This window comes from Cystoisospora suis, assembly GCF_002600585.1.
Source record: "Cystoisospora suis strain Wien I chromosome Unknown contig_657, whole genome shotgun sequence".
Classification (NCBI taxonomy): Eukaryota; Apicomplexa; class Conoidasida; order Eucoccidiorida; family Sarcocystidae; genus Cystoisospora; species Cystoisospora suis.
Genome location: NW_027153458.1, coordinates 20,940 through 38,438, shown reverse-complemented (window position 1 = coordinate 38,438; position 17,499 = coordinate 20,940). Strand labels below are relative to the sequence as shown.

Here is a 17,499-nt window from a genome sequence, read left to right as displayed (position 1 = left end):
TTTTGTGCCGGCTTACAGGCCGGTCTTCATGCCTGCGGCGGCCTGGAGTGCGAGTCCATCGATCTGAGACTTTTTGTCAACAGACTTTCCTAGTGGTCACCATCGGAGGCGTTCAATGGCGTTCGAGAGTCTGCACATCCGCCTAAACCACTCGAACGCCTAAATAATTTCCGGTGGTTCGTGGACAGAGCCCGGACAAGTATGCAGTTCAGGAGGACAATCCCATACGCCGTTTCCCCATGACGGCCTGATAACAGTCGCGGCGGGTGGTATTGCTGAGACTGTGACGTTTGGTATTACCGGCGCCCTTACTCGGTCGCACCAGGTGCGGTGGGTTCAGTATGCGTTAGCGCGCTGTAGCAATTTGGGAGTGCGGGTGTTCCGCGACGCCGTTGCTTAACGACAGGCGTCCAGCCGGACTACGTCTGGCAGGCGTTGTCTGGCTCCGGAAGCTCTCAGGTCTCGGACTACTAGTGTAGGATTCGAGAGGAAGATCGTCAGTTGCAATGCGAACCTCAAAAACCCGCCGAACCTGAAGAGAACACGCCTAAGCCAGACAGAGACTTGGCACCAGCAGGATCGGGAGGCATCTTCGAAAAAAGTGTACGGTCCTCTCGCGTGTACGGCTTTGTGACGCTGGACTGCAGTGCTAAGTGACTCTGTCGCGACTGAGCGTAGCAGGGTTCGCCCGAAAGTGTTAGGCGTTCAAGGCGCCAGTGGAAAACACTAGCCTGCCCAGTTGCCGGTGTGACTTACCCCATAGGCGTGCGAGGCATAACCAGAGTTTCCTTTTTTTTTTTTGCCTACTGCTCCGACAAGCTGGATCTTTCACGCCCCGGACTGCAGGGCGAGATTTGTTGTTCTCCATTTGCGAGGAAGCTGCATCTAAATCTGTGGCCCTGTCCTGCCACTCAGTAATTGGTAAAAGACAAAGACTCCTGTCCCCCCACACTAGCTGCTTGGTTTGGGAGGTAAGTGTCACCGTGATGGCCATCGAGAGACAGAAGCCAAGAGCTTTCTTGTGAACCAGTACCACGCTGTCCGCTTGCCCTTTCCTGGCGAGCGACAGTCCGAAAGAGGGGTGGACATCCGAATATTGTTGTGTTTGGACCTCGCGAACTTCCCCGGGTAAGCGGAAGGCTGCTGACTTGGCGCTGCTAAGGAGAAATGTACGCTCCACACACCCGTTTTTCACTGACGTGGCCACTTCTCGTATGGGATTACAACGGAGGTTTCGGCGCCATTCTGTCTGGCAGCACAGCGTAAAGCGGGCGGTTACGCAGCTCTTCACTTAGGTCTGCGACCGCCCCCGAACGGCTTTGGGAAACGACCCCTGCGATGCTTGTTCCAGCAGGGCACGGGGTGGCATCTCCTTCGCGGAGCGGCTGGAGAACAAGTGTGAGCTCCGTACTGGCACGGAAGAAACGGGGACACTCCAGGGCGGGAAAACTATTCACCAACTGCGGCTTTGTCAGGTTTCTGCTTATTTCTATTCCGGACACACGCCCTCGTGTATCGTTCGAACTAGCGCGCGACAAATTCCCACAAAAGAAGACGGCTGCTCGACCGGCAGTTTCTACTGAAGCGCGCGCATGTAAGCAGATGTGCCAACTGGGAAACCCACTGTGTCCTACAGCGTCCTGTGCGCTCTGTTGGATATAGATTGCTCGTCGTGTGCCTTTCTTCGTTTACATCCGTTGCAGCACACTTTGTTGGTGAGGGGGTGAGTTTTCCCTTCCCTGCTCTTGTCACTGCTAGTTCACAGCGGGCTCCGGTTTAGGGCTCTGTGCTGCCAAAACTCGTGACACCCCTGCGTACTGCCGGCGGCTGCCCGGGCCCGTTCGCTTTTTCTGCTCTTGCTGCGGATGGCAGCCTGTTTACCTAGTTCCGGAGAACCGCGTTTTTTTTCTTGCAAGTTCTGTTCCAGCGGGAGGCCGGTCGTGTGCGGTTTCTGGCCTGTAGCACGTCAGGGACGGTGTCCCAGGCCGCCACCTGTTTAAGGCCGCGGCTTCGCAGCAGGGCTGTGGTGATCGTGTTCTTTTTGTTGACTATGCTCGAGAAAGGGCTTCTCGTTCTTCTCTCTTCATCTTCTTTTCTCCACCAGGGCATTTCGGTGTTCCGCTTTCCGGGGCGTCGCGTCTCAGCTTGAGGCGGCTCGGAACCGTACTTTTTTGACTGGGCGGAGCAAAGCGTTGTGAAGGGAACGGCAGGCGTCGTGTTTTCCATAGCCCCTGTCGCCGGGTACTGTTCTATGCCTCGCCAATCCTGATCGCCGAAAGCTGCGTTTCATTGTGGGGACGGAAGCGCCGTATTTTCCATTTTGCTGCTGTACGACGCGAAACGTGTGTAACCAGAGGAACGCCCGACTTCAGCTATTTCCTGTTTATGAGCCAGGGAGGGCGTGTCCCCTGCTTTTCTGAAATGGATCTGTTTCGTCGACTGATTCCGTCCAATAAGGACGGTGGTGGGGACAACTCTCAGCACGGGCGGCTGCCTCCCAACAAGTGTGTCATGTCGAACTTCAACTTCGGCCCTACACTCGGCACAGGTGAGCAAGTAAACAGATCTGTACAGTGGTCATGGGATATAGTGTAGCTCAGCCGGAGTGCCCAGGGCCCCTTGTCGTAAGCGTATTGCTTCGTGGTGTGTCCTCGGTCTGGAGACTCAGCATGCAGCGCGATACAGTCTCTTCGGGGACTGGCACAGAGTATGTCTTTCTCAGTTTCGAAGCAATCTGTGACGCCGGTGGGAGGTCGTGGCCTTTTTCAGGCCACGTTGGTTACGTAGCCCTTGTCTTTTCGAGGACCACACGGTGTCCGAGTTTCCTCCACAGTTTCTTACGTTTATTGCGGGGGCGGGAGCGAAAACGGCACATGGGCCATGCACCGGCGATGTGTCCTTCACATCAACTTAGACGGTTCTTTTTCCGCCGCGATGTAGAAATTTCTCTTCTTCCCTGCTGGCATGGGAGTGCAGTTCGGGTTAGTTTTGCTATTCGTCTCGGTATCGTCGTTTTTCTCTGGAAGCTGGTACCCCTGTTACGATGGTGTTCGGTTTCTCCTGGTACGCGTACCATCTTTGAGAGGCGAGATGCGTTCCACTGTCACGGACCTACTTTCGTGTCGTACCTCGTCCTTCCGACTCCGTCGACTCCGGGGGCTGCCACAGTCGGGTCAGTTCGGTGTTCTATTGCAGAACTTCGGAATAATGCACAGGGATGTGGTCTTCTAGTGACACCTGTTCTGATGGACTTCTGAAGAGATGTTCAGTGGAAATCGGCGTGTTCCGTGGACGCACTACAACTTCACGATGGCTTGGAGGTGAACGCAGGTTCACGGATCGCCCGTGTGGTGCTGCCGTACCGCCGCACGTGCTTCTTTACTTGTTCCTTGGGAAAAGGTGTGCTGCACGGTCGTTTCTTGCATGCATGTGAGTGAGTGGGCCCCCCCCCATCATTTGTTTCACCCGATGAATCCCTCGTCTTAGAGATGCTTGGATAGGTAGCAGGCTTGGGTATGCCCGATATGAAGGCAACAATTTTTTCTTCGTTGCCTGCCGGCTGTCCGCCCCAATATGGAACCCTAGTATCTCTTGGGTGTAGTCCACCAGCGTCCGGGACGTGTTACCTTTTCTTCAGGGTCATTCGGACGGGTGTTTATGGCGAAAAGGAAAGACGATTCGCACGCGCCTCCAGTAGCCATTAAGCGCTTGAAGAAGGCAGCCGTGATCAGACAGAAACAGGTCGATCACATTCTCTCTGAGAAGCGAATCCTGCAGATGATCAATCACCCCTTCACGGTGAGTCTGGTTCTGCGTCGAGTCCGCTTCTGCCGGCGCTCAAAGATCAACCTTGTGCGATTTGCGTGCTAAAATTTGTCAATGTCCAGGAGATTTCTCACAGTCTCCGCTGCGTCAACTTTTGTTTTTTCTCGTGTTGTTTTTTGCGTTAGTTCTCGCATACTTTGGTCGCGTTAGAATGAGTCTTTGACGTCTTTCAGAGCGGTCGTTCAAGAGGGTGAAAGTAGCCTTGCTCATGCACTCCTTGTTTGCAACCGGTGCGTGCGTGCACCCCTCTGTCGTCAAACCTGTACTGGCTGCCTCTCAAAGGTGCCTTGCTTGTTCGTGGGCATTGAGGTTGCACCGTATTCCTCGGTGCCAGGGGATGGCAGCAAAAGCGGCGTTTCTGGGATGACACACCACCTTTTCGGCTGTGGCCGGTCTGTGTCGCAGTTTCGTGTGGCGTGACAAGTCAATCGTTCTATGCCTTAGAGTCCCTCTGTTCAAAGACGCCGGCGGCGGAGAGTATCTGGTGGTTGGCAGGCTCTGGTTGAGCTGCGGTAGTGTGTGGTCTAACCTGGGTGGTAGCTGTTGCTTGAGAAACCCTTCGTATGTTCGCGCAAGTAGAGCGTTTTCCGATGAAGCGAAGGAAGAATACTCCACGCCTTGCCGTCTAGCAAAGATTTACACGGCAGACGCTCCTGAGTGATCTGCGAGGCTTGCAGGTTAACATGCTTGGTACATTCAAAGATGATCGCTACTTGTACATTGTTATGGAGTACGTCATTGGAGGAGAGTTCTTCACTCTCCTGAGAAAGACCAGGCGCTTTGAGAATGATGCTGCTCGGTTTTACGCCGCTCAAGTCACGCTGATCTTCGAGTACTTGCATGGACGGAACATAATTTACAGGTGCGTGACGTTTTGGATGTGCTCGCTCGTAGTACAGTTTCGGCTGTAAAGAAAGGCTCCTCTGTGTCCCGATTTCCGTTCTCGCAAAGCCTGTGGACTGGGGTTCGTCGGTATGGTCTCTGTCTGGGGAACGGTGTGGTGTCAACTACGAGGAGTTTTTATCGCGGAGTTTCATCTCATCAGGCGCGCTTAATCGACGGGTAACGTTGATGTAAGGAGTTAGCCTGTGACACTCCGACGCGGACGAGGAGAGTAGTCGGCTCCTGCAAGCGCACTGGTTGAGCAATCGTACCACACCTTCCAGTCCGGAGACCTGATACCGGCGCAGTGGATAAGCACTGACTGATGCAGTGCGTCTCTGGTCAATTGTTGCTTAGAGACTTGAAGCCCGAGAATCTTTTGGTGGACGCCGACGGCTACTTGAAGCTCACTGACTTCGGTTTCGCGAAAATCATTGAGTATCGAACATATACTCTTTGTGGGACGCCCGAGTACATTGCACCGGAAGTTCTTTTGAACAAAGGTGAGACACTGGCAACCGTCCTGCTGCAGCGCCGTGGCAGTTCGACGTAGCGGGACACCGATAGCACCCTTCCGAACAATCGCACTTTAGAGGCGCAAGTCGGGAAGTTTTTTCCCGTCGGAGGGACGCGTGTTCATAATCGGCTCAGCCGTCACCTGCGTGTGAAGGACTCAGCTCTTCGTGAACTCGACGCTGGCAGCTGAGGTCTGTGAGGAAGGCGCTCCGGTGCCTGAGGACTGTTAAGTGCCTGGACGGTGCATGTTGGCGAGAACGGTGCCAGGGCAGGCTCAGGTGTGTGACGAGGCTGGTCGGTGAACGGACTGGATATGCTCATCATGGTGGAGAGTTCTCATTTTGTTACGAAAGTACGGACATCACAGAAGTTGTCCATCCCGTACGGGAGATTCACGCAGCTTCTGCATACAGCACGAGTAGGGTGGCTGTCTTGCCGGTAGGCATTCCTGTGATGCACAGGTAGCTCGGTGTCTACCGTGGTGTCTCGCGCAGGACATGGAAAGCCAGTCGACTGGTGGACTCTGGGCATCCTGATTTACGAGATGATTCTCGGCTACCCGCCCTTCTTCGATGATGAACCCATGGGTGTTTACCAGAAAATCCTTGGAGGGCGAATAGCTTTCCCGAAGTTCTTTGACAAGTGAGTTTCTGCTCCCCGTGTCGCGCAGCCGGACGTACGCTCGCTGTCTTCAGTTACACTAAGTTTCATCCCAGCAGTAACCGTGCGTGTGTGTAGGCCTTGGGCTGGAGACGAACTGTTGCGTCGAAGCTGTGTGACCACGCGTCTCGTATGCAAGCGTCCGGTGATGCGTGGCATATTCCTCCTCGTTACCAGTTGGTTTGCTGAGATCCTGTACTTTGTGCAGTGTGGGGGCGGCTTCGAGCTTTGTCGCTGGTGTGTCTTCCGGACTATGGGTCTTCTGTTCTGATGGAGCTGACTTCGTGTGTAACAGCAGACTTGATTGTTGCTCTCGGACGCCGCTGACGTATTCTTGCATTGTTTGTGTGTGTAGGAACGCAAAAGTGCTAGTGAAGCGTTTATTGACTCCAGACTTGGCCCAGCGTTACGGTAATCTCAAGAATGGCGTGGCAGACATCAAGGAACACCGGTGGTTCGCTGGCTTCGATTGGAACGCGTGCCTGAAGAAGCAGCTGGCCTCGCCGTACAAACCTCCCGTTAAGGTAAGCTGCAGAACGCTACAACTAGGGGAAGTAAGGGGCGTTTTGGCTAGTTAGTGTTGCTGTATCACTGTAATGGTGTGGCCCAGCAGTTCGCAGCGAGGCAGCGTCGTAGTCGAGTACGCGATCGCGCTACTTGCCCGGCAGTTCTGTTGTGCGACGGCGTTGCCGCTAATGGGACTGCCAGGGTGGTTCGTGGCAGGCGGCGGGTATTCGTGTATCATGTCAGATGCCCGTGCGGCTGACTGTGGTGCTCTGCGGCTCTACAGAGTGTCGATGACACCTCGAATTTTGAGAGCTACCCGGAGTCCACCGAACAAACCCCGCCGGTCACAGGGTCGATGGATCCCTTCACTTCGTGGTAAACACACGCTGTCTGAGCAACCGTGCTAGCCGACCTGTGACAGCAGCTGCTGAGCGCTTGCCACCATTGTATCCTGCTGACCCGCAGGGCGTTTTCTGTACGTTGTCGGTTCGAGAGTGGTCTTATAGAGCCGCGATGAGGATCTGCCGTTCTAAGTACTGACTGGGGTCTCCCGGAGAGTTATGAACTGTAAGCCGGACCATTGGAACGTGCGGGGAGTTGTTTTAGGCCACGCGTGTCGGAGCCGCGTTGAGCTACAGTGCTTCAGCAGGAGTGCCGTGTGATACCGACTTGCCTGTTGGCGTCGCATGTCGCGTGTCTTCGAGCGAGACAGGCAAAGCTTGTTACGACTACTTGCGTTTTTCGGCGGGTGGGAGTGTCGGTGAGAGTTCTTCTAGAAAAGATTTGGTGAGACAGCCTGGAGGGTGATAGCGCCTGTTGCATACTCAAGATGGATTGAAATTTACTGTAAAAATGTCAATGCGCCGAAGGGGAAGTCGTCGACATACAGTGTGGATGTGGTACTGACGCAAGTAGTTTCTGGAGCTCACTCGAACTCAGGACACCCTTCTGTCCACTCACATTGACGACTGCGGCGTCAGTAGTCCACGCCCAACCTCCGGAGCTACAGGACCGAAATAGTGCCGATACAGGTCCCCATCTGCTCAGAGTTTCACGGATCCAACTGAGTTTGGAGATAACCGGCACAGACGCACACGTGTAGCGGTGATTCTCCCCAGCAGCGTGTGTCGTAGGCTCCGCCGGTGATCAGCTGAAGTCTCTGTTTCCCGGCTTCTTTCGTTTGTTAACAATTTCTTTGTGTTGTCCATCGACTCTTTGATTTGACTTTATGTGCGGGGGGCTACGGCAAAGCCGTACAGATGGTCGGTTTTTCTCAATGCTGAACGGAGTTCGTCTCTTGAATGGGAAACATCGATAGTAGCTGGTCTGGAAAAAACCGTCAGAAGAGAATCTATGACTTATCACACCACCCTCCGGTAGCTTTACTGTGACTGTGACATTCAAGCTTCCCTTGTGATTGCGTGCGAAGGAAAAGGAGCGGACTGGGTTTCCTAGAAAAATCGAAGAGATCTGTTGCGAGAAAGACAGTCCTAGTAGTTGCCGGAAAGGCTACGGACACTCAGGACTTCCTCAACTCAACGCTCAGATGTTAACAACCTGCTTTGCCAGACGTAGGGATAGGCAGAGTGACGGACGCAGCTGGCTCAGTGGGGTGTCTGTACGCTGACGCACAGCAAACCACAGTCGGTAACCATAGGCACAGACAATGGCCGCGAAGGGGCATCCATGGGCCTAGTCCATGAGCGGACCTTATGTACAACGTGCCGTCTTTCTACACAATGAACGAAGATATTCTGGCCCTCTTGACGCCGGCCTTGCTCTTTCGCAGCAAGGATCATGGCACACATCAGCCGCTTCTGCAGACTGACAAGGGCGGAAAAACAATGTGCTACAACTGTGTGATTGACTACATCGGGTCCGAGGCCCCGACTTTCAGCAGACGTGCGACGATGCGGGATCTTCAGAACTTCCTGGGTCGCTGCCATCCGCCTCCCGGTCAGCCGAGCCCTTGGCTGATGTGCTGTTTCTCTACTCGAGTAGTCCCTGTGACGGTACGGTCTTGAGCTGAACGCAGTTGGAAGTCAGATAGTCCGCGTGCTCCTCAGGTCCATCTCCTTGTTGAAATGGGGGCTCTCGGAAAAGGAGATGAGCAGGCAACTGCTACAGGCAACACCGCTGTCGAGTACGTTCTTCGCCGGTACATCTGTGGCAACAGGGTCTCTGCATGGTTTTCCCAGGCTCCTAATGGATCTCATTAAACACTCGTTTAGTCTCATGCAGGTGGAGAATCGCGCAGCCTTTGCCGATTCGCTACTTAGCCAGATTATCGATGGCATCAGCCGAGGACGAGGTTCTTCTTGCTTCGTCCTGCTGCTTCTAAGAGCACTCATCGACGATCTCACGTATTTCTTAACTGCCCTCTTTCAAGTACGGATAGCTGGCGCGTGCTTCACTTGCCACTTGCGATGCAGTCTTTTCAGCGGCGCGATCTCATAGAGAAGCTTCTGGAGGCTCTCCCGGTCACCATCAGCACCGACATTGAAGCCGCTGGTTCCATTGTGTTTACACTGACAAGGCTCATTCATAGCCACGGCGACTGTGGGATAAGTATCCCGATCAGCAAGAGCATGGACAACATTTGCTCTGCCTTTGTGGAGGCGGCGCCCGACTCACCATTCAGCATTCACAGCTTGGAATTCTTGACTGTCCTCTCTGAAGCCAATTGTCTCTTCGCATCATTCTTGCAAAATGAGAAAGCTCTGTCAAAAACTGCGGAGGCTCTGCAGTCTGTTCTGGTTTCGAAGACTGTCCCAGCAGAGGTGCAGTGCTGCGCGATACTGCTCATAGGCCGGATAGTGAAGGGACGACCTGTTAGCGCCAGAAGGCTTTTCCAAGAACACGTCAGCGTTGTCGAGTGGCTACTAGAAACTGTCCGGAATGGAAAGGCGACCGTGAAATCGACGGCAGTTCTCTGTTTGAGACAGCACTTTGTTAACGATGCCTTGTTTGCGGAGAGACACTCAAAATTTGGTAAGCAGCTGATCTTCATGACTGCGCTGCCGCTCGCCATCCAGAGCATGTACGCAGCGCTGGAAATGGTTTTTCACATGCTGGCTCGCGGCCAAACAGAAGACGATCTACTACTACTCGCGAATGCGTTGGTTCCTGCGGTCCAGGTACAGCAATCTCTAAGCTAGGTCTTAGTCAAGGTTCTACTCTTCCGTGCAGCGCGTCGGGATCGGCATCCCAGATATTGCTCAATCTCTCGGTGTGGTGGACCGCTGTCTACGTGCCCAGTACGGTGATGCGAGGTCTGAGCTGGAGGGCGTGCCCGACACCTGTGAACGAGCCTATCGTTTGCTCACTGAGGAGCAGAGCAATTCCGTGCCGGCATCTGCTCCGAGAGCATCGGTACTGAAGCAAATTTTAGCCCTGTGCGTTCGACTCTTGGCAGGCAAGGCGACCGAACTCGTTTTCCTGCCAAAGCCACACTGAAAATGGGCGAACCTGCAGGCCTCGATATAGGGCAGGTAGTGCCTGCCAGCGTGGAGGAGCCTGCAGACGTCAATGCACTCTGGGCGAAAATGTAAGACATTTCTTTGTCAGCCGCAGCAGGACCGACCATCGAGAGTCGGCTCAGGTATACAGCTGTTCTGCGGCTTTGCAGTCTGGGGGCCGCATCAGAAAGAGCCATCTTCACTGATGAACTAACGGAGAACGATCTACTGGACGCTGCTTTGTTTCTGTTAGAGAAGCTCCTCTTGCTCGACGAGCAAGTTTTCCCGAGTGGGAGTCAGTGCAACGCAGAGGAGTCGGAGCACATTTTCCGGGTTTACCTAGCGGTCACTGCCGTATGCATCGTGGCCTCCTCGTGGCCGGTGAGTTTCCCCTTTCTGCCATGCAGGCGGAGCTGCAACAGGGCTTTACGGCAACCGTTGCAGAACCCGGAGAGTCTGCTCAGCCGACCGTCTGGGTCCAGCTGGCTGAAAAGTGCTGCGCTGACTGTTTGTAAGATGGAAGGGTTGAGGAGACTAGGACCGTCAAGAGACTCCCACGCCTCCGAGGGACTGCGGGAGAAAGAGAGTCAGCTCAGAAGAGCGCTCGGTACGTCACACCATCTCCGGTTTCGAGCTATCTTCTGTGAACGTTTCGTTGTCCACAGTTGACAGTGGCTTCGTCTCGTAAGCTGCTTCCTACCCGGGCCGGCGATACTCGACCAACATTGGCGCTGATGTAGGGCAGTTACAACTGGTCAGGGTCCAAGTTCCCTTGAAGCTACGGGCCTAGAAGACCTTGCACATGTGCTGCTCTTCGTTGCTGCCCCCCTGGTTCGAGACTCCTCGAGTGGGGGCCGGATTCTCGGGGACCTCGAGATGCATGATGGAATGCACAGCCTGCTCACTTTCATGGCGGCTGCCCGCCAGGAGATAGCTTCTTCTCCAGCAGCCGTAGGCCTCACGTCGGCCGCCTGCCCAAGGGTCCAAGGCGAAACTGTTCGCTTTTTGCAGCTCCCTGATGTACCCTTTTCGTGCGCCGCGGCGTTACTGTTCGCCGACAGAATGTAAGCATTCTCCGGGTAACATCGGCGACTGGGGCTCTGACTGTGCGAAATCAGATTCTCCAGTGACAGAGGAGAGAGGTCACCACAGTAAGCAGTCACAGTCGCCTCCAGCAGTACTAATTTCTACACTTTCATCGGTGTTATCGGTTTGCAGAGATCTGCGGAATAGGTGACGCAAGCTTCTTTTCTTTCCCGCAAAATGGTTTTTATTCCTGGCCTCCAGCTTTCCCTTGAAAGCAGCCATCGGTGGACAGTTAGGATCTTCACAAGAGCCGGTAAGGACGTCAGTGCTGAAAGGCCCAGAGACTTTCTTACACACTCACTGTTAAGAGAGCTATTCACCCGCGTTTTGTCATGTTTGCGGCGGCATGTCTCGATGACGAGGCCTCGGACTCGGGTCTAATGTTAGCTTCTCTTCGCACGTGGCTCGTCCGGTCTCACTCCCACTTCTCGTACGACGAGTGGCGTTTCTGGAATGAGGACGCGTCAAGAGAGCATTTCGTGAAGGTACCGTACTGGCTGGGGCTTCACACACATTTACCCTCTCCAAGCCTTTCCTGTCTAGGCCATGACAGCTTTGATTGTGTCCGCAGACCGAAAGGATATGAGCAACGACGATTTCAAGCTACTCCTGCTGTTTGTTGAGCAGCTGGGTTTGTACGACATGCAGTACCACAATGAGACGGGTGCAAGGGGTATCTGCTCCTTGGTAGCAAGAAACAAGGTAACTGCGAATCCTCCACCGATGCCACAGTTAACCCAGCCAGAGAGGGATCAGGACCTCATGACCGCTATGGTTACCAACGACCCGTGCAAGATTTCGGTCCTCGCTACTGCATGGATTTTGTGTCATAGTTCGGAGGAGTCGAGCACAGAGTTGCCGTTTATTCGACTTTCCCATATACTGCGTTTGACTGACTCATTCTTTAATGAAAAGGGCAAGCTAGTTCATGAAGAGTGTGACACTCTCGTCGCGGTGCCCTTCCTACTTGCGGTATGTCTTCACAGTTGGGCCTTCACCAGATTTTGTAGCAGTGAGAAAAACTCTTGCAGTACCTCAAAACCTTGCTAGAAAAATGCGCAGTTTTCGACGAATCCGACACACTGGAGCTGACGTATCGCACTTCGAGAATCATCTCCGAGTTAACGCGATTCCCGTTCGCCGCGGTAAGACTCTCTCTCGAGTTCGGTCCAGTTGGAATAGACATTTCCTGCAGGGAGACAATCAGCTGCACCAGCTATTACGTTCAGTCACGCGGTGGTGCGTCTCCCTAATTCACTACTGTAGTGACCACGGCTACAGGCACTGTACGTCTGCAACGCATAGATCGCCTCTCCGGGGGGTTTCATTGTGGCCATCCTCAGGTCTAAACACAATCCGAACTTCTGAATCCGTTCAGAAGTTACTTCGGCTTTGCATCGGCCCTCCATCTGCTTTGCGAATCGACCCCGAGACCACTGCGTTTGCGCTCTACTGCCTTGCGGGCTTGATAGCTCCCATGAGTGCAGCGAAGGTGAGAGAAAACGTCACGCTTCGCCGTGGTAATCTCAAGTTGTTTGCTCCAGGACAATGGAGGCGCCTGGATCGATGAAGCGTCCGCACGTTCTTTGCGGATGCTGCTTCGTTTCGTTACTTCGAAACCCGAAGAAAACGAGCTTCCGCTGAACACGTCGTTTTGGACGAGGATGCTGACTCATGACGACAATCACATTCGGGCTGCGGCAGCCGCTGCACTCAGCTCTTACCTTATCACCGGTGTAAGCAATATCCTAACGAAAATTTCCTTGGACTCGCTCACGCGGTATCAGGTGCATGCCGAAGGAAAACCCGAGGAGCTCTGCGCTCTAGTGACTAGCACTATCAATGGCGCTCTCATGGTACGAATTTTTTCTGGGGAACACCGTCGTCGCTGGAGCGGACCTGTTCCGACCGACATGCCTCCGACCTCCATAACCCCCTTCACAGGACATACAGGACGATGCCACAGTTGATATTCTATTTACACTGCTTGATACGCTCTTCCTAGGAAACTCATACAGCATTCTCACCCGGACGTGCCTGCTGCACTCCCTCTGTTCGCTCGCTGTCCTCTTCGACTTGGCTGTACTCCCCAGGCCCGGGTCGCAAACAGAGGCTTCTGAACTACCGGAGTTTACCCTCAGCAGCACCCCCAGAGTCCTCTTTCTGTCAATTGTAAGTTCACTTTCAACGGCACTTGAGCTCTTCCCCCTTCACACCGTTTTGACAGCTGTTCGACTCCTATCCACCTTGGTTCAACCCCACTCTCCTACTCGATATTGAAGTACGTTAGGCGCGAAACTCAAGTCTCAAACTGCGCGGAACCGCGTGATTTCAGATCATCAAAAGACTAATGCGCCAGCTCCATAATTCGGTTCCGGGTTCTGCAGCGAGAGCCAGCCTTCTACGGCTGATGACGCAGCTCGAAAACCTGGACGCTATTTGGAGCCTCTCACAAGCCGAAAAATGTGCAAAAGAATCAATACTGAGCCGGGCGAAGGAGGCAATGTGTGTTCTCGTCAAGCAGGATGCCGACCCCAGTGCGTCAGGTCTGCTTACGAACTTATGACTGGGTGAGACTGTGCGTATGACCAAAAGAGATGCAGGACCCGTGGACGAGCTCAACGCCTATTCGACGTATACTGAGAGAATTCTCCTGCCAAAACTGATTCCCCAAAGCTGCTCGCTTTGAGAATGCTGCTGCGTGCAAAGCCGCTCCGAAGCAGTAGTGACCCGTGAACTTCAACGCGAACATGTGCCCCGGCACGTGCTTTAATTTAGTACCTTTGATCGCGTGTTCTGTCCGTTCGACCGGTGCGGTGAGAGAAAAATCTTCAGTTTTTGCCACCACCTGTAGCAGCTTGTCCTTCCGCGCGTTAACAGTGGATGCAAGAAAGTTACGCGCAGAGCCGGAAATCCAGTGAGGGGCATTAGTCCGCTCTCACACTCATTCTTGAGAGGCAAACTGGCAACACTCTAATGACCTACAAGACAAGTTCAATTCTGTGTATGAGCGGAACCCTGACACACGCGCCAGCCGCACTCAGGGTACATATCGTATGCCACTGCGGTCTCCATGAGATCCAGCTAACGCCCCCACTTCCATGCCCACTTGCTGGAGAAATGATGACCCTCGGGACAGCGTCTGCTGGTCAACCGCATCCGCCGAGCCAATCCGTCTAACGATTGGGACGTTATCATACGGCGGCAGGGGCGGTCCGCCGTACAGAGGGTCGGCAACAAACTCCCCGTCCATACGCCGTTGAATCGCAGTTAGGATATCCTGCACGCAGCGCATTCGGAGTACGGATGTGAAGCCGCATGATCTAGCTCTCCATTACTTCCAGCTATTTCGTCCGGGAATTTACACTGAAGGCAAGAATGCTTGAAGGTCGCGACAAAAATCCCTGACACGTAAGCCGGGACAGTGCACCGCGATACCTCTGCGGAAAATGCCGTTTACTTACCGCGTGGCTCTTCCGAGTGATGGGATACAGTATCATTGAAGGCGTGATGAAGACAAGCATGATGGCCAGAGCCGCGCCGTAGCCAACTCGAATCGTCATAACTACATCTTCAGGCTCCGGCTCTCCCAATTTCTTCGACCCGTCGTAACCGAAATGTTCAAGGAGCAGCAGCATGACCTCAAGCGCGATGCCCGCCATGATATTGGCGAAAAACATAAATACACCCGCGAACCGAGCCTCGTGCCTGTGCACAGCCAAATCGCAGCCAGTGGGGGGGGGGGTAGCTGTTGAAGACATCACACCCCAAGCGCGGACAGTCGTCACTCCACTGGACTACTGTTCAATGGCTTACCTTGCACCAGTCCTGAATTCGTCGTAGTCAACAACGTCTGGCTTCATTGCCTCAGGCGTGGCAAAATACCCTCCCATCGCCAGGCCTCCTAAGACCGAAAAGGTGATAAACATCGCGTTATCACCGGGTTTCACGAAGATTGCCGACAGGCCGAGGAAAAAAGCAAGCCAGCACTGAAGACGCAAACACGCACAGTCCGGGGATACTCGTCAGGAGCAGACACACGGCTTACGATGCAAAGCTAAGCGTGGCAGGGGAACAGCAAACAAGACACTATGCTCGACACCTCATTGCCTAGTCCTGAACCTCTGTTCCGGGTAGAAAACTATTAACTGCAGACGCCCCCTCACGAGTACTTCCCACCCCCAGCAACCCCATTCCATTCCTCCGACACTGCAAAGGATTCGAGCACCGATGCCCAACCGCTTCAGTGCTGACCTGGTGCTTAATCTTTCGATTGTCATCGACGTGCCTTACCCCGGCAAGAAGAAACCTCCACTTCTTCTCCATGCCAACGTAAGAGCTGCCCAGGAAAACCCACAATGGCATGCCAGCCACCGCGCTCGCAGTGAAGAGAAGAGGCGCCCAATCTGTGGCAAATGGAGACTGTGTGACGTGCTTGCAGAAGTATGGCAGCATCATCGGCGTTACTGCCCCAGCCATAATTGTACACGAATAGCAGACGATCAGCAAAAAGAACGGCCTGAACACATTGCACACACAAAAAGAACAGAGGCCTTCTACGACACCTCTTCGGCAGGAAGCGTGAGTGGTCAGCCATCAGTCAGAAAAATCTAGAGGCAACTACAGAATCATGCAGTGAAAGATGAGTGTCACACAGAGGGTACTTGCTTTCGTGTTCTGCACCCGCCAAATCACTGCGCTGTCATCAATCGCCTCCGCAATGACACCGTCACAGGATGCTCACAGATTGAGGAACATTTGTTTGGCGGAGTCGATTCCCATCATGATCCACTCGCCGAATGTTTGTGACTCGATGACGCCACTGTAGTCAATTTGCACGCTTTCTTCCTTGATAACGATGAGCATGATGAGTGTGCCAAGGACAAACAGTCCCCCGTAAACACAAGCAAGAATCATAAAACGGAACCGAACGGCCTCAAATGAAGAGCCGAGAGTGGAACCGAGGATCCCGTGAAGCAGTCCGCACGATGTCGATCCAACCGTAATAACGGAAACAGCGATTGCCTACGAACAACAGGACATCACACTACAGAATCCAAAAATGGTTGCTTCTGCAACGAGTGCCTGGAATCTGTTAGGCTCCATGAACCGACAGTCCGCAAGTCTCCCGACAACTTCTGACACGCGCTGGTGCACACGCCTTACGCAATCCGAGTCTGAGGTACAACGCCCGCCATACTGAGGTGCACTTTCCGACACAGGCAAGCAGAACATCGAAGAACAATTCCAGCAGTACCCGTGTGTCAGCAAGTGGTCAGCTTTCCAGCTGTGATGGCCGGATACTCATCGTACTCTCTTTGAATGCCTGCACAGTGAGTAGGTGCAACACAATTGGGCTTCTGTGTCTGCCTTTGACCGTCCTGCAGTTGGCGTTGCCTTCGGTCAGAAAGAACTCCTGCGGATCCACCCTCTACCAAAAATAGAGAACTTCCTCGCACAAAGACAGGCCCGCGTCTCGAGCCAAGGCACAAAAGGACTGCCGACTCAGATCAATTACCTGCAGCTTGGTGCGCTCATCGTAGTCAAAAGTCAATTGGGCACCGAGAGCCTGATAAGTTACTTCATTACAGCCCCAGGACACTCCTAACAAGATCGCGAAGCAAAATGCCCACTCTATCAAACCATTTTCCGGGCTCAGAGTCCCAGGGGGGCCCATCAAGCATATGAAGGTGACTGCAAGCAAAACCCACAGACTCAGACACACGAGGCGACGTTGTATCCCACCAAACTCCGACAGAGGAACAAAAAAACAGCTGAAGTAAACTGTGCTTCACCAACAAACCAGCAAAGTTCAGAATGAGGCAGTCCGCTGGAGATTTCCACATGCGAAGTCTATGACTTCCCTTGCCCAGAACACTCCCTCCTGCCCCCCCCCCCCGCACGATGTGAGCACTCAGTTCTCTCGTTCACGCTCGCCCGGTTGCACTCAGTTCATTGTATCACTAGAGCGTGCCCACAAAGACGCACATGAAAAAGTGGACCTCGTGTACCATTTAAAGGACTCGCGGTACTTCTGCGCCCGCTGCATGCACAGACGCCGTAGACAACTGTTGTCGCCTTGAGTGAACACGGACTGACCCTCGACCCTTCTGTCGCCAGAATGTCTTACGGGCATGCATCAAGGCGGAGACTGCTAGGTAAGGCTTCCTTCTGCCCAGCTTCGTCTGAATCCAGCCGGCAGTAATGTCGCTTGCCCAGCCGAAGATTGGTTCCGAGGCCGCGTACATAAGCATGAGACACATTTGTATTTTCCCAACGGCACCTGCGATGAAAAGACAATCATTTCAGAAGGCCCGCCCGAAAAATGACTAGGGATTCGGCGCCACGAACGAGCAAAGCCACGGGCGTTGTGATGCAGTAGCTCTGAATAAAAACCTCCCTGCACAACGCCTGCATCGCCGCCAATCACAGGTAGCGGACCGACACCAACAATCACACACGTCAGCTCGACACTCTCGTCCCCCATACCTCTCAAAACACCGCCTTACACCGACAAAGAAATCCTATCACTATCCCGTACCAGCTAAGCAGAGACTTTCTACGA

The 17,499-nt window shown here is 53.7% G+C and overlaps 2 protein-coding genes across 2 annotated transcripts in view; one reads left to right on the top strand and one right to left on the bottom strand.

Annotated features, from left to right (window-relative positions):
• The first annotated feature begins 1,246 nt into the window (after nucleotides 1–1,246).
• On the top strand, nucleotides 1,247–7,475 carry CSUI_001629 (agc kinase). The gene is made up of 7 exons (XM_068061834.1): nucleotides 1,247–2,548; nucleotides 3,638–3,798; nucleotides 4,503–4,687; nucleotides 5,065–5,210; nucleotides 5,718–5,865; nucleotides 6,239–6,407; nucleotides 6,674–7,475. The coding sequence occupies exons 1-7, from the start codon at nucleotides 2,386–2,388 to the stop codon at nucleotides 6,767–6,769; spliced, it is 1,068 nt and encodes a 355-aa protein (XP_067926193.1). The 5' UTR covers nucleotides 1,247–2,385; the 3' UTR covers nucleotides 6,770–7,475.
• Nucleotides 7,476–13,871: 6,396 nt separating this feature from the next.
• The window catches only part of CSUI_001628 (major facilitator family protein), a 5,299-nt gene continuing 1,671 nt past the window's right edge, over nucleotides 13,872–17,499 (bottom strand). The window contains exons 4-10 of the mRNA XM_068061833.1: nucleotides 17,065–17,217; nucleotides 16,453–16,628; nucleotides 15,679–15,959; nucleotides 15,228–15,453; nucleotides 14,751–14,923; nucleotides 14,399–14,642; nucleotides 13,872–14,214 (exon numbers count right to left, since the gene is read on the bottom strand). Of these exons, the coding sequence (XP_067926192.1) occupies nucleotides 13,975–14,214; nucleotides 14,399–14,642; nucleotides 14,751–14,923; nucleotides 15,228–15,453; nucleotides 15,679–15,959; nucleotides 16,453–16,628; nucleotides 17,065–17,217 (1,493 nt within the window). The 3' untranslated portion in view covers nucleotides 13,872–13,974. The remainder of the gene's footprint in view (nucleotides 14,215–14,398; nucleotides 14,643–14,750; nucleotides 14,924–15,227; nucleotides 15,454–15,678; nucleotides 15,960–16,452; nucleotides 16,629–17,064; nucleotides 17,218–17,499) is intronic.